Here is a 19,193-nt window from a genome sequence, read left to right as displayed (position 1 = left end):
ATTTCAGCAAATTTGTCTCGAAGCCTCACCCATGTCCTTTCCTAAAAACCCCGCATCACCTCAGCTGGTCAACGCTTAGGGGCGAGGACTCTCCCGTGTCCCTCCGAGGGAGAGAGAAATCAATGATTAATTTCAATTACAGCGGCGCAATTCCGCAATCCCCCTCCCCGTCCGGGATTCTCCTTGGCAGGGGTCGCACAGTGTGGGCAGTTTCGGGGCGGCGGGATGATCCCGGCGGGATCGGGAGCGGGAGCGGGATCGGGATCGGGCCCGGGCTGCGCTGGCCCCTTAAGGCGCGGACAGGTGCGGCGGGGCTGAGTGACGGGGCAGGCGGCCAATGGGGAGGCAGAGGGTGGGCGGACGGGCCAATGAGCGGGCGGGAAGGGGAGGGGGCGGGGCGTGGGGCGGGGCGTGGGCCGGCGGCTCCCGCGGCGGGGCCGAAGCGGAGCCGGAGCCGGAGCCGGAGGGGACGGGGGCGGGTTGGCCCCGTTCGGCCCCGCTCGGCCCCGTTCGGCCCCGCTCGGCCATGGCGAGGCGGGCGGCGGCCCCCGCCAGGCCCCTGGGGGATGATTTCTCCTTCGTGAGCCCGGTGGTGAAGTACGTGCTCTTCTTCTTCAACCTGCTCTTCTGGGTGAGTGCGGGGTGGGGGGGAACACCGGGACCCTGGAACTGTCCCCACCCCTGGACCCTGTTGGGACACCCCATCCCCAGGACCCCACCCTGACCACCCATTCCCGAGGGACCCCCGGGCACTGGGGCTGTCCCCATTCCTGGACCTAATTGGGACCACCCCATCCCCAGAGACCCCTGAATCCCCCCCATCCCCGGGAACTCACCGTGACCCCCCACTCCCGAGGGACTCCCGGACCCCGGGGCTGTCCCCATCCCTGGCCCCTATTGGGATACCCCATTCCCAGGGACCTACCAGGGCACCCCATTCCTGAGGGACCAAGAGACCCTGGGGCTGTCCCCATCCCTGAACCCCACTGGGACCCCCCCCCCCCCCCCATCCCCAGGAACCCACCTTGACCCCCCATTCCCGAGGCACTCCCGGCCCCTGGAACTGTGCCCACTCCTGGACCCTTCATCCCCAGGAACCCACCGGGACACCCCGTCTCCAGGACTCCATTGGAGGCCTCTGGGACCTGCCCCATCCCTGGACATAATTGGGACCCCCCCTCATCCCTAAGATCCCCACACCGCCCCCCATCCTCAGGACCCCACTGGGAACCCCTGACTCTGGGGCTGTCCCCATCCCTGAACCCCATGGGGAGCCACTATCCTCGGGATCCCCAGACTCTCCCTGTCCCTGGTACCCCCACTGTGACCCCCCCATTCCCGAGGGACCCCCAGCCCCTGGGACTGTCCCCACCCCTGGACCCCACTGGGACCCCCATCCCCGGACTCCCCTGGGATCCCACTGGAGCCCCTCCATCCCTGGGACCCCATCAAGGACCCCCTCAGACCCTGGGACTGTCCCCACCTCCAGGACACCACTGGGACCCTCACACGACCCCAACCCCAGGACCCCACTGGGACATCCCCTTATCGCTGGGAGGTGGAGGATTCCCACATTTCCAGAGGGGTTTGGGGGTCTTTTGGGCCCCCACCATCTCACCGGGACCCATCCTGGCCCCAGCCCACCCGGGGGACACCTCACGTGTGGAAGTCACATGGTTTTCTGTGTTTTGAGGCTTTTGTGATTTTTTTCTAATATTTTTGAAGTTCTTTTATGCTTTAAGGATTTTTTTAACGTTTTGAGAATTTTTTTGTGCTGTGGTTTGGTTTTTTTTTTTTAGGTTTTGAGGACTCTTTTACTGCTTGGGGGGATTTTTTTTGTTTGCTTGTTAGTTTTGGGGGGCCTTTTTGTTCCTGCTTTCGCGGGGTGTTTTTTGGCGGGGGGTGTTTTTTTCGGGGGGTTGTTTCCGTGTTCGCAGTCATGTTTTTTTGAGGAAGTTTCTCGCTGCCGATAAACCACGTCCCTCTGTCCAGTCACCCGTAGCAGAACGGGGCTGGTGTGGACAGAGGTGGCCTCCCAGGGGGTGGGGACAGAGGTGGCCGCCCAGGGGGTGGGGACAGGTGTGACCTCCCAGGGGGTGGGGACGTGGTGGGCGCCGTGTCCATCTGCGGGTGACGAGGGGAAACTGAGGCAGCAGGTCCAGCTCTGGTTCCCCATTTGCAGCCCTGACTCTGGGGGGGCTTCAGCCGGGCCCCCGGGTGTGGGATGGGGTTGGTGGTGCCCGAGGGGGCTCACAAACCCCCCCATCCTGCTCTGCAGATGATCTCCATGGTGATGGTGGCCGTGGGGGTCTACGCCCGGCTGCTGAAACACGCAGGTGAGGTTGGGGGGCTACTTACCCGGGGCTGATCCCGAGCCAGCACCACAGTCGGGGCTGCCCCATCCCTGGGGGACCCCGGGGGCTCTGTGGGGGCAGCCAGTGACAGCTCCTCGTGACAGAGGCAGCCATGGCCTGCCTGGCAGTGGACCCCGCCATCCTCCTCATCGTGGTCGGCGTCCTCACCTTCCTCATCACCTTCTGCGGCTGCATCGGCTCCTTGCGGGAGAACATCTGCCTGCTGCAGACGGTGAGGCCCTCCTGGGGGACCCTCCTGGGGGGATCTCGGCCTCTCTCCCCTGGTCCCCTCGCCGTCACACCCCTCTCTCCCGCAGTTCTCCGCCTGCCTGACCGTCGTGTTCCTCCTGCAGCTGGCGGCCGGCGTGCTGGGCTTCGTCTTCTCCGACAGGGTACGGTGGGGGGAGCAGAGGGAGGGCTGGGTGACCCCAGTCCTGTCCTGCTGGGTGACAACCCCGCTGGTGTCCGCCCTGCAGGCGCGAGGGAAGGTCAGCGAGATCATCAACGGGGCCATCGTGCACTACCGGGATGACCTGGACCTGCAGAACCTCATCGACTTCGGGCAGAAGGAGGTGAGGGGGCTCTGGGGTTTTCCTCTGACCCACTCCTGGGTCAGGCTTAAATCCGTGGGGTGCTGCAGGCTGGGGACGGTTGGTGGCTTCTCTGTGATGTTCATGGTGATGCTGTTCAGGCAGGCTGGGGAGAGCAGGAGGAAAAGGGGGTGGGGGGAAAGAAACACCCCTCGGTGTCCTGTCCCCCCGGGCACTGTCCCTGTCCCTGCTGAGCGCTCCGTGCCCTTCCCACAGTTCAGCTGCTGCGGGGGCGTGTCCTACAAGGACTGGTCCCAGAACATGTACTTCAACTGCACCGCCACCAACCCCAGCCGGGAGCGCTGCTCCGTCCCCTTCTCCTGCTGCCTGCACGACGCCAACCAGGTGAGTCCTGGGGGGACCCCGGGTGGCCTCGGGGGACGCCCCCACTCAGTGCCTCTTCCCCCCATCCCTTGGGGCTGCGCTGAGCCTGGGGCCCCCTCCCAGGGAGAGGGAACACACTGATGGCAATGTATGGCCCCCCATCCTGCCCTCTGGGTTTGGGTCCCCCATTCCACTCTCCGGGTTTGGGGACTCCCAGGTGAGGTTACTGTGATGAGGTGGTCGTGAATTCCCCCCCGCTGTCCCCAGGGATTGTCCCTTTTTGGAGCTGGGAGTGTTTAGGGGGCTTGGCTCTGGAGGGATGGGGTGGGAACACCTGAGGAAGGGACACCCCGCTTGACACTAAGGTGAGGGCAGAGCTCCTGGTCATCCCACAGCTGCCCCCCAAGAGCAGGGACCCCGGTGTGAGCTGTCCCCAACCCCTCTGTGCCCTGTCCTCCCTCCCAGACTGTCATCAACACCATGTGTGGCCACGGGATGCAGGACAAGGGCTACCTGGAGGCCAGTGCCTTCATCTACACCAACGGCTGCATCGACAAGCTGGTCAACTGGATCCACAGCAACCTGTTCCTGCTGGGGGGCATCACCCTGGGGCTGGCCCTCCCCCAGGTACAGGGGTCCCCGGGGACTGGGGGGGAGAAGGGTCCGTCCCGCAGCTCACTTTGTGCTCCATCTCATTTGGGAGTTGCCTTAAGGATGTGGTTAATCCCCGGGGGGATGTCCAGGCAGGATTTTGGGTGAGGGAACAGTGCAAATGTTGGGCACAGGGGGCACAGGGGTGACAGTGCCTGGTGTCCCTCAGCACCTCCCTCTCATGTTCCTCTTTTTCTCTCTCTCTCCTTCCTCTTTTTCTCTCTCTCCCCTTCTCCTTTCTCTCTCTTTCCCCTTCCTCTTCTCTTTTCCATCTCTCCTTCCTCTCCCCCTTCCCCTCCTTCTCTCCCTTCCCCTTCCTCTTCCCCTCCCCTCCTTCTTCCCCTCCCTCTCTCTTTGCCCTTCCCCTTCCTTCTCTCTCCTCCTCCTCTCCCTCCTCTTTTCCCTCTCCCTCTCCTCCCTCCTCTCCAGCTGGTGGGCATCATCCTGGCTCAGCTCCTCATCAACCAGATCCGAGACCAGATCAAGCTGCAGCTCTACAACCAGCAGCACCGGGCAGACCCCTGGTACTGAGCCGGCGTCCGTCCGTCCGTCCCATGGCACAGCGGCGGCTCCCGGCACCTCAACAGCCGTTTTCCCAAGCCCGGATCCATGGGAAGAGCTGAGGGGGCTTTGCTGGAGAAGAGGGAGGTAGGAGCAGGCTGTGGATCCGTGGTGGCCGCTGTGCTGCGGAGAGGGACGCGCAGGGACACTGGAGACTCGGTGCCTTTGGCAGCCGGTGCCGGGCTCGGCCGGGACGTGCCGAGCTGCTGTGCCCTGTTTTGGGGCCTGACCCAGCCCCAGAACCACTGTCTGTCTGTCTGTCTGTCCTGCTGGGGCACAGGTTGCGCACAAAGGTTTGCACTGGGATGTGCTTCCCATCTCTGCGTGTGCTGGAGATGGGCATTTGTCTGTCTGTCTGTCTGTCTGTCCACGCACCGAGCTGCCTTTGCCCAAGGTGGGCTCCAGAACTGGGGACATTCCCACCATCGCCAGGTGCCACCAACCCTATCGGCTCCATCTCAGTGTCCCAGACAGGGCTGGGAGCAGGAGCCATTGGCACAGGAGGGCTGATCCATGGGTGCTTCCTCAGCTGAGGGCGGAGGTCCCCTCTGTGCTCAGGGAGCTGGGCCTCTCCACAGGGTGCTGAATCCCTCCATAGGGTGCTGAGCCCCTCCATAGGGTGCTGAGTCCCTCCACAGGGTGCTGAGTCTCTCCACAGGGTGCTGAGTCCCTCCACAGTGTGTTGGGCCCTCCACAGGGTGCTGAGTCCCTCCACAGGGTGCTGAGTCCCTCCATAGGGTGCTGAGCCCCTCCACAGGGAGCTGGGCCCCTCCACAGGGAGCTGGGCCCCTCCATAGGGAGTTGGGCCCCTCTATAGGATGCTGAGTCCCTCCACAGGGAGCTGGGCTGCTCCACAGGGAGCTGGGCCCCTCCATAGGGAGCTGGGCCCCCCTATAGGGTGCTGAGCCCCTCCACAGGGAGCTGGGCCCCTCCATAGGGAGCTGGGCCCCTCTATAAGGTGCTGAGCCCCTCTATAGGGTGCTGAGCCCTTCCACAGGGAGCTGGGCCCCTCCACAGGGAGCTGGGCCCCTCCATAGGGTGCTGAGCCCCTCCACAGGGAGCTGGGCCCCTCTGTAGGGTGCTGAGCCCCTCTATAGGGTGCTGAGCCCCTCCATAGGGAGCTGGGCCCCTCTATAGGGTGCTGGGCCCCTCCACAGGGAGCTGGGCCCCTCCATAGGGAGCTGGGCCCCTCCACAGGGAGCTGGGCCCCGCCTGGAGTCAGTGCCAGGCTGTGAAGTTCCCTTGGCTTTCACGGAGAATAAAGAGACGAGTCCGGACGCTCCGATCCGTGCGGGGCTGCGCGGGGGCTGCTGGATCCCGGGGGGTGGGACACCCTGGATGGGGACAGGGGGAGGACACCCCTACCCCGTGCCCTTATCCCGCGCCATATCCCGCATCTCCCTCCCCAGACGAGGGAAGGGGAAGGAGGCGAGGGGCAGCAGAGCCTGCGGGAAGCGGAGCAGCGGCTCCCCCTCGGCCCCGCCGCGTTCCGGAGCTGTCGCAAACCGTGGGTGGAGTTTTTTGGGATTTTTTTTTTTATTTTTTTCCCCTTCTAATTTTCCCTTCTGCTCAGGCTGGGTGGTCCCTCCCGCGGAGGGAGTCGGGATGCGGCCCGGCTCCAGCTCTTTGTGTGCGGCCGGGAGGCACCGGCGGCTCTCCCAAAAAAAAAAAAAAAAGAGAAAAAAAACATCAACCCCGTTCTCTTCCCCAAAATCCGCCTCGTCCCCCCGCCAAAAGGGGGGTTGTTACCCAAAAAAACCCCCATTTCTCCCCCCAAAAGCGATTGTTCCTCTGAGGAACGACACCTCCCCATGAAAAAAAAAAGTGATTTCTCCCCCCTCAAAAGTTAGTTTTCTCCTCAAAACTTCCCCCCCAAAGAGCTAATTCTCCCCCAAAAAGCGAGTTTATTCCAAAAAGTAGCTGCTCTCCAAAAACTGGCTTATCACCCCAAAAAAACTCTTTTCTCCCCCTCAAAAACAGTCTTTTCTCCCCCCCAAAACCCCTGTCTTTTCTTGCCAAAAAGTAACTTTTCTCCCTAAAAAGCAACTTTTCTTCCCCCAAAAGGAACTTCTGTCCCCAAAAAGTGACTTTTTCTCTCTTAAAAGGTGTCTTTTGTCACCCCCAAAGTGACTTCCCCCCCAAAAAAAGTAACTTTCCCCTAAATAAAGGAACTTTCCTCTGCAAAAATCGACTTTATTCCCCCCCAAAACCTGTTTTGTCTCCTAAAAGTGACTTTTACCCCAAAAATGTAGCTTTCCCATCAAACAAGTAACTTTTCTCCTCGAAAAAAGTGGCTTTTGTTCCCTAAAAGTGACTTTTACCCCCCCAAAAAGTAACTTTTCTCCCCCCAGAAGTGACTATTGTTCCCAGAAAACTTTTCTTCCTCCAAAAGTGACTTTTATCCCCAAATGGAAACTTTTCTCTCCTGGTCAAGTGACTTTTTTCTCTCAAAAACCAAGTTTTCTCCTCCTCAAAGAGAACTCACAAGAAGGAACACTTTCCTCACTTTTTAGTGACTTTTTCCTCACAGAAAGTGACTTTTTCCTCACAAGAAGGAACTTTTTTCTTCCATGAAGGAACTTTTCCTTCCAAAAAGTAACTTTTTCCTCCCCCAAAGTGACTTTCCTTTACAAAACCCCCAACTTTTCCCTCACTTTTTAGCGACTTTTCCCTCACAAACAGGAACTTTTTCCTCACAAAAGGGAAAAAGTTTTCCTTACAAAAAGGAACCATTTCCTCACAGAAGTGATTACTTCCACACACAAAAAGTGACTTTTTAAACTCGCAAAACTGACTTTTCCCTCACAAAAAGTAAGGTTTTCCTCACAAAAGTGACTTTTTTCCTCAAAAGGAACAACCTTTTCCTCATACAAAGGGACTTTTCCTTCACAAAAATTGCATTTTCCCTACACAAGTGTGAACTTTTTCCTCACAAAAAGGAACTTTTTCCTCCCCTAAGTGACTCTTTCCCTGACAAAAAAAAAAAAAAAAAGTGACTTTTTCCCGACAAAAAGCGATTTTTCTCCTCACAAAAGCGAACTTTTCCTTCGCATTCACCTCACTTTTTTTCCTCACGCAAAAAAAGGGGACTTTCTCTTCACAAAAAAACCCCGCAGTTTCTCCTCCGCGAAAGCGACTTTTTTCCTGCCAGAAAGGAACTTTTCCCTCGCCCTAAGCCCGCTTTTCCTCCCCCAAAACCCGATTTCCCCCTGTTTTTCCTCCTCGAGCGTGACTTTTTTCCCTCACGGAATGGAACTTTCTCCTCGCCTGAGCGACTTTTCCCTCACGAAAAAAACAACAACAAGAACAAAAAACAACCGCGGCTTTTCCCTCGCCCTGAGCGACTTTTCGTCCCGAAGAGACTTTCCCCTCAGCTCCCAGCGACTTTTCGCTCACAAAGAGGCGCGTTTCCCCTCCGGAGCCCGCGGCTCTCCCCTCACGCTCAGCCCCCGGCCCTCCCTCGCTCCCTCCCCTCACGGAGCCCGCCCCGGCGGGGGGCGCGGGCCGGGCCGGGCCTGGGGCGGGGGCCGAGGCGGGGCAGGAGCCGCGGGGCCGCTCCGCTCCGCTCCGCTCGCTGCCGGCCGGCCCAACAAAGGCCATGGCGGTTCGCTGCGGGCCGCCCTGAGCCCGGCCGTGCCCCCGGGATGCGGCGCTGGGCCCTGGCCCTGGCGCTGGCGCTGGCGCTGGGCGGGCGCTGCCCCGCGGCCCCCAACGCCTCGGCCGGGCCCCCGCGCTGCCGCCGCCCCGCGCCCTGCGAGCGGCTCCGCTTCGGCGCCTGCCTGGGCTCCGCGCTGCCCTACGCCGCCACCTCCACGCTGCTGGCCAACGACTCCGCCTCGCAGGAGGAGGCGCACGGAAAGCTCCTGCTCTGGTCCGGTACGGGACCGGCACCGGGACAGGCCCGGGGTGGCCCCGGCGGGGTGCGGGGTTGTGGGGCGGAGAGGGGGGGGCGGGCGCGGGGGATGTGGGAGTGAGGCGGTTTGGGGGGTGTTGGGGATGTTGAGGGGCTGGGGAGGGGTGAAGTGTAGAGGGGAGCGGTGTGGTGGGAGATGGGGGGGGAGCAGTGTGGGAAACCGTGTGGGAAGGGAGTGGGAAGGGGAAGGGTATAGAGAGGAGCAGTAGAGTGGGGGACAGGGGATGGGGGCAGTATAGGAAACTGTGTAGCAGGGGAGTGGGGATGGGGACAGTATAGAAAACTGTGTAGGAAGGGAAAGGGATGGGAACAGTATAGGAAACTGTGTAGGAGGGGAGTGGGGATGGGGGCAGTATAGGAAACTGTGTAGCCGGGGAGTGGGGATGGGGACAGTATAGAAAACTGTGTAGGAAGGGAAAGGGATGGGGACAGTATAGGAAACTGTGTAGGAGGGGAGTGGGGATGGGGACAGTATAGGAAACTCTATAGGAGGGAAAAGGGAATGGGGACAGTATAGGAAACTGTAGGAGGGGAGTGGGGATGGGAACAGTAGAGAGGGGAGCAGTAGAATGGGGGACAGGGGATGAGTACTATGTAGGAGACTGTATAGCAGGGGAGTGGAGAGGGGGACAGTATAGGAAACTGTATGTCAGGGGCCCGGGGATGGGAACAGTGTAGGAAACTGTAGCAGGGGAGTGGGGATGGGGACAGTGTAGGAAACTGTGTAGCAGGGGCCTGGGGATGGGAACAGTGTAGGAAACTGTAGCAGGGGAGTGGAGATGGGGACAGTATAGGAAACTGTGTGTCGAGGGTCTGGGGATGGGAACAGTATAGGAAATTCTATAGGAGGGGAGTGGGGATGGGGACAGTGTAGGAAACTGTGTATTGGGGGCCTGGGGATGGGGACAGTGTAGAGAGGAGCGGTAGAATGGGGTACAGTGATGGGTAAGTGGGGGACAGGAGATGGGTACAGTACAGAGGGGAGAAGGATAGTGAGGGACAGGGGATTGGTGCAGTAAAGTAAAGCTGTATAGTAGAGACTGGAGATGGGTACAGCATAGAGGGGAGTGGTAGATTGGGGTACAGGGAATGGGTACAGTATAGAAAATTGTGTAGCAGGGGCCTGGGGATGGGTACAGAGTAGAAAACAGTATCAGGGGACTGGGAGTGGGTACAGTGTAGAGGGGAGCAGTGTAGTGGGGGCCTGGGAATGGGTATGGTATAGAAGGGAACAGAGTAGTGGGGGACAGAGGACAGCTACAGTACAGATAAACTATAGCAGGGGACTGGAGATGGGTACAGTATAGAGGGGAGGAGGAGAGGGGGGTACAGGGGATGGGTGCAGGATTGAAGGGAGCAGGACAGTGGGACCCTTGGGATGGGTGCAGCATAGAAAGCTGCATAGCAGGGGAGTGGGGATGGGTGGAGTGTAGAGGGGAAGAGTAGAGTGGGGTACAGGGGATGGGTGAGTATAGAGGGTGAGCAGGATAGCAGGGCTCTGGGTGTTGGTGCAGTATAGAAAATGTATTGCAGGAGAGTGGGGATGAGTGCTGTGTAGAGGGGGAGCAGGATAGTGGGGGACAGGGGGTAGGTACAGTATACAAAGCTGTATATGGAGATGGGTACAGCAGAGAGGGGAGCATGGGGTACAGGGGATGGGTGTGGTATAGAGGGGGAGCGGTGTAGCAGGGGCCCAGGGATAGGGACAGTATAAAAAACTACAGGAGGGTCAGGTGATGGGGACAGTGGGGAGAGGGACAGGGGAGTGGAGGCTCTGGGTGGGTGCAGAAAATGTGTAGCAGGGGACAGGGAGCAGGTACAGCATAGAGGGGAGCACGATAGGGGTAGGGGATGGGGTCAGTATAGAAAGCTGTATAGCAGGGGAATGGGGATAGTTGCAGCACAGAGGGGAGCAGTAGGTTGGGGTACAGGAGATGAGTGCAGTATAGTGGGGTGGACATTATAGAAAGCTGTATAGTGAGGACTGAAGATGGGTACAGGAGAGAGGAAAGCAGCACATTTGGGTACAGGAGAGGGGTATGGTATAGAGGAGGAACAGTATAGCATCACCCCAGGGATGGGTACACTATAGAAAACTCTACAGCAGGGGACAGGGGATGGGTACATATAGAGGGGAGCAGTAGAGGGAGAGATTGGGGATGGGTACAGTATAGAAAACTGTAGAGCAGGGGCCTGGGGATGGCTTCAGTGTAGAGGGGAGCAGTAGAGGGGTACAGGAGATGGGTACAGTGTAGGGGAGGAGCAATATAGTGAGGGTTTGAGGGGGATACAGTATAGAGGAGAGCAGTATAGAGGGGGTCTAGGAATGGATACAGTACAGAAAACTGTATAGCAGAGGACTGCAGATGGGTACAGTATAGAGGGGAGTGGGGTACAGGGGTTACAGTAGAGAGAGGAACAATGTAGTGGGAGACTGGGGATGTGTACAACAGAGGGGGCCAGGGTAGAGTGCAGAGGGGGAGCAGTATAGCAGGGGACAGGGGATGGGTGCAGTACAGAGGGAGCAGTGTAGCAGGGGACCATGGATAGGTGCAGGATAGAGGGGAGCAGTGTAGCAGGGGACCATGGATAGGTGCAGTATAGAGGGGAGCAGTATAGCAGGGGACAGGGGATGGGTGCAGTACAGAGAGAGCAGTGTAGCAGGACAGCATGGATAGGTGCAGTACAGAGGGAGCAGTGTAGCAGGACACCATGGATAGGTGCAGTACTGAGGGAGCAGTGTAGCAGGGGACCATGGATAGGTGCAGTACTGAGGGAGCAGTGTAGCAGGGGACCATGGATAGGTGCAGTACTGAGGGAGCAGTGTAGCAGGGGACCATGGATAGGTGCAGTACAGAGGGAGCAGTGTAGCAGGGGACCATGGATAGGTGCAGTACTGAGGGAGCAGTGTAGCAGGGGACCATGGATAGGTGCAGTACAGAGGGAGCAGTGTAGCAGGACACCATGGATAGGTGCAGTACAGAGGGAGCAGTGTAGCAGGACACCATGGATAGGTGCAGTACAGAGGGAGCAGTGTAGCAGGACACCATGGATAGGTGCAGTACTGAGGGAGCAGTGTAGCAGGACACCATGGATAGGTGCAGTACAGAGGGAGCAGTGTAGCAGGACACCATGGATAGGTGCACTATAGGAGGAGCAGTGTAGCAGGACACCATGGATAGGTGCAGTACAGAGGGAGCAGTGTAGCAGGACACCATGGATAGGTGCAGTACAGAGGGAGCAGTGTAGCAGGACACCATGGATAGGTGCAGTACAGAGGGAGCAGTGTAGCAGGACACCATGGATAGGTGCAGTACAGAGGGAGCAGTGTAGCAGGGGACCAGAGCTGAGCCCCTGGTGGCACATGTGGCACCCCAGAGGTGTTACAGACTGTCCCAGTGCAGTGTGTGGGTGCTGGTGCTCCCCACCACCCCCCCTGGGCTCTGCCCCTTCCCTGTGGGTGGGGGGATGGCAGGAGGTGGCTGTGCCCGGGGGGGGTGACAGCGCTGTCCCCGCAGGCCTGCGCAACGCCCCGCGCTGCTGGGACGTCATCCAGCCCCTGCTCTGCGCCGTCTACATGCCCAAGTGCGAGGATGGGCAGGTGGAGCTGCCCAGCCAGACCCTGTGCCAGGCCACCCGGGCGCCCTGCACCATCGTGGAGCGCGAGCGGGGCTGGCCCGACTTCCTCAAGTGCACGACCGACCGCTTCCCCGAGGGCTGCCCGGTACGACACGGGGGGGCCCTGCCAGGCTGCCTCCTCACGGGGCAGCGGGGGGAAAAAACGTCACTTCTTGGGAAGGGAAAGTGGCTTTTGGGAGGAGAAAAGGGTCGGGGTTGTTCAGCCTGGAGAAGGGAAGGCTCGAAGGAGATCTTGAGCCCCTTCCAGGGCTTAAAGGGGCTCCAAGAGGGCTGGAGAGGGACTTGGGACAAGGCATGGAGGGACAGGACACAGGGAATGGCTTCCCACTGCCAGAGGGCTGGGTAAGATGGGATATTGGGAAGGAATTCCTGGCTGGGAGGGTGGGGAGACCCTGGCATAAGTTGCCCAGAGCAGCTGTGGCTGCCCTTGGATCCCTGGAAGTGTCCAAGGCCACGTTGGACAGGGCTTGGAGCAAGCTGTGATAGTTAAAGGTGTCCCTACCCATGGCAGGGGAGTTGGGACCGGATGAGCTTTAAGGTCCCTTCCAACCCAAACCATTCCATGATGATCCAATGAAACCCGGCTGTCCCCTGCCCTCTGCTGAGGACTGATGTCCCCCTTCACCGTGGGGGTGTCTCCTCCTCCTCACGGCCCTGTTTCTCCTCCGGCAGAACGAGGTGCAGAACATCAAGTTCAACAGCTCGGGGCAGTGCGAGGCGCCGCTGGTGCGCACGGACAACCCCAAGAGCTGGTACGAGGACGTGGAGGGCTGTGGCATCCAGTGCCAGAACCCGCTGTTCACCGAGAAGGAGCACCGCGAGATGCACACCTACATCGCCGCCTTCAGCTCCGTCACCATCTTCTGCACCTTCTTCACCCTGGTGAGACGCGGGGGGAGCGCGGGGAGGTGCCCCCAGAAGGGCACGGGGCACCAAGCTGTGGCTCTCTCCGCCCCGCCAGGCCACCTTTGTCGCCGACTGGAGGAACTCCAACCGCTACCCCGCCGTCATCCTGTTCTACGTCAACGCCTGCTTCTTCGTGGGCAGCATCGGCTGGCTGGCACAGTTCATGGACGGCGCCCGCAACGAGATCGTGTGCCGGGCCGACGGCACCATGCGGCTGGGGGAGCCCACGTACGTGCCGCCTCCATCCCCACGTGCTGAGAGGTGTCCCCGACACCAAGGAGGGCTTCTTGGGGTTTGCTGGCCTCTTGGGAGCCGGGGGGGTGAGACCCCCTTCCTCCTCGCTGTCCCCTCGTGGAGGTGGGTGACGTTTCTGTCTCGCCTGCCCCCCGTAGGTCCAACGAGACGCTCTCCTGCGTCATCATCTTCGTCATCGTTTACTACTCGCTGATGTCGGGAGTCATCTGGTTCGTCATGCTGACCTACGCCTGGCACACCTCCTTCAAGGCCCTGGGCACCACCTACCAGCCGCTGCTGGGCAAGACCTCCTACTTCCACCTCATCACCTGGTCCATCCCCTTCGTCCTCACCGTGGCCATCCTGGCAGTGGCGCAGGTAACGGGGTCACCATCCCGTGACAGTTCCCTCCCAGGGTGACGCCCACAGGGCCAGCTGACCTCCCTGTCCCTGTGCCCGTCCCTGCCAGGTGGATGGTGACTCTGTCAGTGGCATCTGCTTCGTGGGCTACAAGAACTACCGCTACCGAGCCGGCTTCGTCCTGGCGCCCATCGGGCTCGTCCTCATCGTGGGGGGCTATTTCCTCATCCGGGGTAGGTGTGGGCCCAACTCCCTGAGGGGGTGGGGGCACTGTGGGTGTCCCCCCACCCTCATCCCCTCATCCCTCCACCACAGGGGTCATGACACTCTTCTCCATCAAGAGCAACCACCCCGGGCTGCTGAGCGAGAAGGCAGCCAGCAAGATCAACGAGACCATGCTGCGCCTGGGTGAGGGGGTCCATCGGCACCGTTCCCATGGGAACTGGGGCGGGAACTGAAGTCAGACAGCCCTTTCCAAGGGGGAGTGGCAATGGAGACAAAGATGCAGTGATGTGACACAGCCCCAGTGCAGCGTCTTTGCCCTGGTGTCGCTGGGGTTTGGCTGAACCAAGCACATCCCACTTCTCTTCCAGGCATCTTTGGCTTCTTGGCCTTTGGCTTCGTCTTCATCACCTTTGGCTGCCACTTCTACGACTTCTTCAACCAGGCGGAATGGGAGCGCAGCTTTCGGGAATACGTCCTGTGAGTGGGACGGGGATGGAGGGCGAGGGGGACACCGGTGGCATCCCAGCACCTCACACTGCTGAGTGGAGGTCCCCATGTCCCCCACCGGTGCTGCCACCACATCTCCACCCTGCAGAGCTGTGGGGGGTGTTGGTGTCCCCCTCCTCACAGCCGGTGTCCTGTGTCTGTCCCCTCAGGTGCGAGGCCAACGTGACCATCGCCACGCAGACCAACAAGCCCATCCCGGACTGTGAGATCAAGAACCGGCCGAGCCTGCTGGTGGAGAAGATCAACCTCTTCGCCATGTTCGGCACCGGCGTCTCCATGAGCACCTGGGTCTGGACCAAGGCCACCCTGCTCATCTGGAAGCGCACCTGGTGCAGGTGGGACACCCTGAGGGTGTCACCCCAGCTTCGTGGGGCCCTTCCCGCCCCATCCAGCATCCTGAGATGTTGGAAGATGTCCCCAGATATTTGTCCCTCAGCTCAGTGACCTGTGGGCTCAGCGGTGTAGGAATGGGGTGGCCTCTCCCCCTTGGCAGGTGTCTCACACCCTGTTTGTGGGACACCTCCACCCCCAGGGGACCCATCCAGTGCATCCCCCAGACTGGTATCCCCGTCCAGAATGGGAGAGGGAGATGGGGAGGGTCCCTGTGCCCCTGGCTGTGACACCTGAGCCCCACCACATCCCTGCTCTGAGCCTCCATGTCCCCAGGCTGACGGGGCAGAGCGACGACCAGCCCAAGAGGATCAAGAAGAGCAAGATGATCGCCAAGGCCTTCTCCAAGCGCAAGGAGCTGCTGCGCGACCCGGGCCGGGAGCTGTCCTTCAGCATGCACACCGTGTCACACGACGGCCCCGTGGGTACGTGCCCATGGGAGGGGACTGTCCCAGCAGCACCCCGGGGTCCCCAGTGCCCCCCTTTGACCGGACCCCCCTGTCATTGCAGCCGGTTTAGCCTTCGACATCAATGAGCCGTCGGCCGACGTGTCCTCGGCCTGGGCCCAGCACGTCACCAAGATGGTGGCCAGGAGAGGGGCCATCCTGCCCCAGGATGTCTCCGTGACGCCCGTGGCAACGCCTGGCAAGTTCCACGTGGGGAATTTCAGGGGGAATGAGCCGGGCTGAGGGGTGTTGGGGATGTGCAGGGAGGCAGAGAGGGGGGCTGGGGCTGGTGGGGGGCACAGGGCAGGATGTGGCCGCTCTCACCTGCCCAATCCCACGTCCTGCAGTGCCACCGGAGGAGAGGGCCAACCTCTGGATCGTGGAAGCCGACGTCTCCCCCGAGCTGCAGAAGCGCAGCGGCCGCAAGAAGAAGCGGAGGAAGAAGAAGAAGGAGGTGGACCCAGGCCCCGAGCGCTGCCTGGGGGGCTCCACGGCCCCCCTGGCCCCCAGCACCGTCCCTCACCTGCCCCGCCTGCCCCCCCAGCCCTGCCTGGTGGCCTTTGCCCCCGATGTCCTCCCGGGGCTCCCGCCCGGCCGGCCCGACGCCGCCTTCTCCGGGGTGCCGTGGGGTGGGCACCGCAGAGCCAACGTCTTCCACCTCGTCAGCAACCCCTTCTGCCCCGAGAGCGGGTCCCTGGAGGAGGAGAGCCCCGGGCCCAGCCCCGGGCACTGGCAGCACAACGGGGGGCCACTCTGGGCCCCCAACCCCGGGGGGCCAAGGACTCAGGGCCGCCGGGCCGGGCTGGCCCCCATCCACTCCCGGACCAACCTGGTGGACGCGGAGCTGCTGGACCCCGACTCGGACTTCTGAACCCATCAGGGTGCTGTGAGGGGATGGGGACGCCTGGGGTGAGACCCCAAGGCTCGGCCAGCACTGGCAGCCTGTGAGGGGACACCAGAACACACCTCATCCCACCAGGATCCATCCCGACAGCCCGGCACGGCCGAATTGTCCCATCAGAGCAGGCATTTCTCCCTCCATCACCCAGACTTGATGCACACCCCAGCCTAGCAAGAAAGGTTTTGGGGTTCCCTCCAGCATCACTGCAAGAAGAGAAACGGGCTGTCAGTGGAACAACCCCCCCCAGGTCCTGCAGGGATTTAAGGACAACGGGGACACTCCCTTTGCAGGGGACCAACGGGACCAGCGGCGGGCGAGCGTAGATCAGGGTAGATTTTGGGGTGCTTTGTCCCACAGCTCTGCCCCACCCACAGCTAGAGGTACGTAGAGCTCACAGACACTTGTGCCAATAGGGATTTTTGTGTTACATTTCTTATTTTTTGCTCTTTGTACGGGATGCTGGGCACGGCTCCGCTTGGGTGCCGCAGCCGGGAGTGGGGTGAGCCCAGTCACGGGGCGACAGCAAAATCATCCCTGGGGTGCACCCCTTTTCCTGGGCCCACCCCTTTTCCTTCAGGGGTCCCAAAGTGCCTTCCAGCTTCCCAGAGAGCTGAGCCAGACCCAAAGCAGAGAGGGTTGGTGGGATGGGAGATGGGAAGCGCCTTGGGGGTGCACGGGCGCTCCCCGAGCCACGGTGCAAAAAACTCCCCCAAAAAAACTTTGAAACCTCGGGGTCACCAACCCCCTGAGCAAACTTTTTTATTATTTTTTTAAGACCCCCTCCCCCCCAAATTACAGGGAACCTGGCTGAGCCCCGAGGCAGGAGGACTCTGGTCCCTGCTGGTGTTTGTATCTGCCCGTTATCCCTGTTCCTGTTTTTATCAGATCCCGGTAGGCTCCTGGTTTTCTCGCTATCCCAGTGACCTCCACGGGTTCATTTTTGCTGTGTAAAGGAAAACCCTCCTGTATCAGTATTAAATTTACCAAGTTTTCATTCCCAGTGGCTGCCTTGGGCTCTTTGAGGAGGGATCAGTGCGGGAAAACATCGGGGTGGGGGCTTGTCCTTTGTCCTAAAAAACCTCCAACTACTTTAAAAATTGCTAAAAGCTGCTTTAAGCTGCTTTAAAGTGCCTTAAGAACTGCTTTAAAGTGCTCTGAACCCCCCGTTTCACCAGCACAAGGCAGGGGTGAGGGGCTGGAAATGCCTGTGGGGGAGATTTTTGGAGGCACTGGCCGGGCTCTGGCAGCAAAGTGGGAGCTCTGGGAGGGCCCTTTGCCAGCAGGTGGCACTACGGGCTTAAATATCCCCAAAAACCACTTTTGGGGGGCTGCTGGGTGCCTTGGTGGGGGTCCCACAAGGGCATCTGATCTTTCCCATGGTGCTGGGTGGATGGTGCTTTTTTGGGATAAATGCTGCTTTGGCAAAATATCCCTTTTTATTTCACTTGGGAATGATGCAGCCAAGTGCTGGGTTATCCCAGAGCCCAGACCCTGAAATTTGGGTGGAATTGGTCAGTGAAAGTGGCATTTTTCCGTTGTTTTTTGGAGAGCAGGATGGGCTCAGTCTGCTCCAGAGTAAAGGCTGGGTTGCCCAGGGTGAAACAAAATGTTTCTCTTTATCTATCTTTTAATTTTTTTGGCCTTTTTTTTCTCTTTATATATACACCTATATTTTATTTTTGTGGGCTTTTTTTTTGTCTCCTTTTATGTATTTCATTTCTGTAGGTTTTCTATTCCTAAATGATTTGCCATTTTCAACCAAAAAGCTACAATTCCTAATTTTGGAAGCAGCAGGAGATGTCGTGACACTGCCACATCCCCTCTGTTTTCCCTCCCCTAAAAAAAAGAGCCACCTCAGTTTGGCACACAGGGACAAAGCAGTGAGTTTTTAAGGAAGGAGAGAGCATTTATCCTGGGAAACACCCCATATTCCTCACTGGAGGCTTGGAAGATGGAAGCAGCGTGGAAAGATTGGGAGCAGTCACCAAACCTCACTATTTAAATAGTGATGATTTAAATAATGATGGTTAAAAGGGATGAAACACCACCCACCACGGGACAAATTCAGCCCAGTTCCTGATTCCTGCTTTTCCCTGGGAGCACTGAGCACCCACACCCAAAAGCAGGTGGTGCTCGTGGTGGGGATGCTGCTCAGGCTCAGGTTTTGCAGGAGAATAAGGATAATTGGGAATAAAAATGAAGAACAAGGTGGTGGGGAGGTGCCTTTGCCTTCCCTTTCCCACCTTACTCCTGTCAGGGGACAGGGATGGGGAGTACAGACACTGCCATGGGTCTCCTGAGTGAAACCCCATCCAGGGAACCACCCTTTGGAGCAGGGAAAGCCCTTGTGGTCACCCACAATGGGATGTGGGACCAGGGAAGGGACTGGAGCCCCCCGGGGTGGCCGATCCAGGACAAGGCTGGATCACGTTTCCCTGAATTTTTCTGCAAGAGCATCATCTCCCTCCAACTCCTTCAGCATCAGTGAAGGTCCTGGCAAGTTTTAAGGAGCTGAGGGACAAATCTCCTCCCTTGAGTGACCCAGGTGTCACCCACTGGCTGCCAAAATCCAATTAATTTCCCTGGCTGTACCTCGAATATCCTTGGGGAAAAGCTCAAATGCTCCCGTGGGAAGTGCAGGAGATCAAACCACAGAGGGTGTCAGGTCTCCTCAGCACCCCCAGAGCTTTCACTGGGGCAAAGCAGGGATAGTTCAAGAAATCTGGATGATATTCCCTGTGAATCCACTTAGCCACTCATCCCCAGGGACAAAGGCTGGCATTGTCCATCCAGCTGGTTGCCTTTGCCATAATTAAATGAAGGAGAACTCTGGATAGCCCAGGCTGGTCACAGGGATGTTGCCAGGAGGAATTGATGGCTGCAGGAAAATGGGATTGCTGGAATCAGATGGGCAAATGCTGAATCATCCGAAAATCATCCAAAATTCCTCTCAGTGGGACAATCAGAAGGGAGAATGTTATAGGGCAGTATTGATTTCCAGTTTGGAATTATATATCCTGGCAGGATGGCAACTGTCTTTTGGCATCCAGGAGGGTGCTGGTGTCTTAAAGAATTGAAAAACTTCCATAGAAATCTCTTCCCTCTTTTCTTCGTGCCTGGAAGGCTCAGCTGTTGCAGTGGTGCTGGGAAAAGCTTCCCTGCAGCTGGATCACTGTGGGGCTGGAGAGGAGC

The 19,193-nt window shown here is 59.2% G+C and overlaps 2 protein-coding genes across 4 annotated transcripts; both read left to right on the top strand.

Annotated features, from left to right (window-relative positions):
• The first annotated feature begins 438 nt into the window (after positions 1-438).
• TSPAN33 (tetraspanin 33) lies at positions 439-5,757 on the top strand. 3 transcript variants are annotated; one of them, XM_064656874.1, is made up of 8 exons: positions 439-631; positions 2,279-2,336; positions 2,459-2,586; positions 2,708-2,746; positions 2,831-2,926; positions 3,161-3,289; positions 3,734-3,895; positions 4,349-5,757. In XM_064656874.1, exons 1-8 carry the CDS (start codon positions 527-529, stop codon positions 4,448-4,450), a joined length of 819 nt encoding a protein of 272 aa, XP_064512944.1. In that variant the 5' UTR covers positions 439-526; the 3' UTR covers positions 4,451-5,757. The 3 variants fall into 3 exon arrangements, with proteins under 3 accessions (XP_064512944.1, XP_064512943.1, XP_064512945.1); XM_064656873.1 differs by having other exon boundaries at positions 440-631; positions 2,672-2,746; XM_064656875.1 differs by having other exon boundaries at positions 487-597; positions 2,672-2,746.
• A 129-nt stretch (positions 5,758-5,886) lies between these two features.
• Positions 5,887-17,001, top strand: SMO (smoothened, frizzled class receptor). Its single transcript, XM_064656824.1, has 12 exons — positions 5,887-8,356; positions 11,912-12,117; positions 12,705-12,914; positions 12,994-13,166; positions 13,331-13,550; positions 13,642-13,765; positions 13,848-13,940; positions 14,126-14,234; positions 14,414-14,599; positions 14,931-15,079; positions 15,165-15,299; positions 15,448-17,001. The coding sequence occupies exons 1-12, from the start codon at positions 8,125-8,127 to the stop codon at positions 15,969-15,971; spliced, it is 2,361 nt and encodes a 786-aa protein (XP_064512894.1). The 5' UTR covers positions 5,887-8,124; the 3' UTR covers positions 15,972-17,001.
• The last annotated feature ends 2,192 nt before the right edge of the window (positions 17,002-19,193 follow it).

Source organism: Pseudopipra pipra, chromosome 5 (assembly GCF_036250125.1).
Source record: "Pseudopipra pipra isolate bDixPip1 chromosome 5, bDixPip1.hap1, whole genome shotgun sequence".
Taxonomy (NCBI): Eukaryota; Metazoa; Chordata; class Aves; order Passeriformes; family Pipridae; genus Pseudopipra; species Pseudopipra pipra.
Note: the sequence above shows the minus strand (reverse complement) of the source record. Positions and strands in the feature narration are given on the sequence as shown.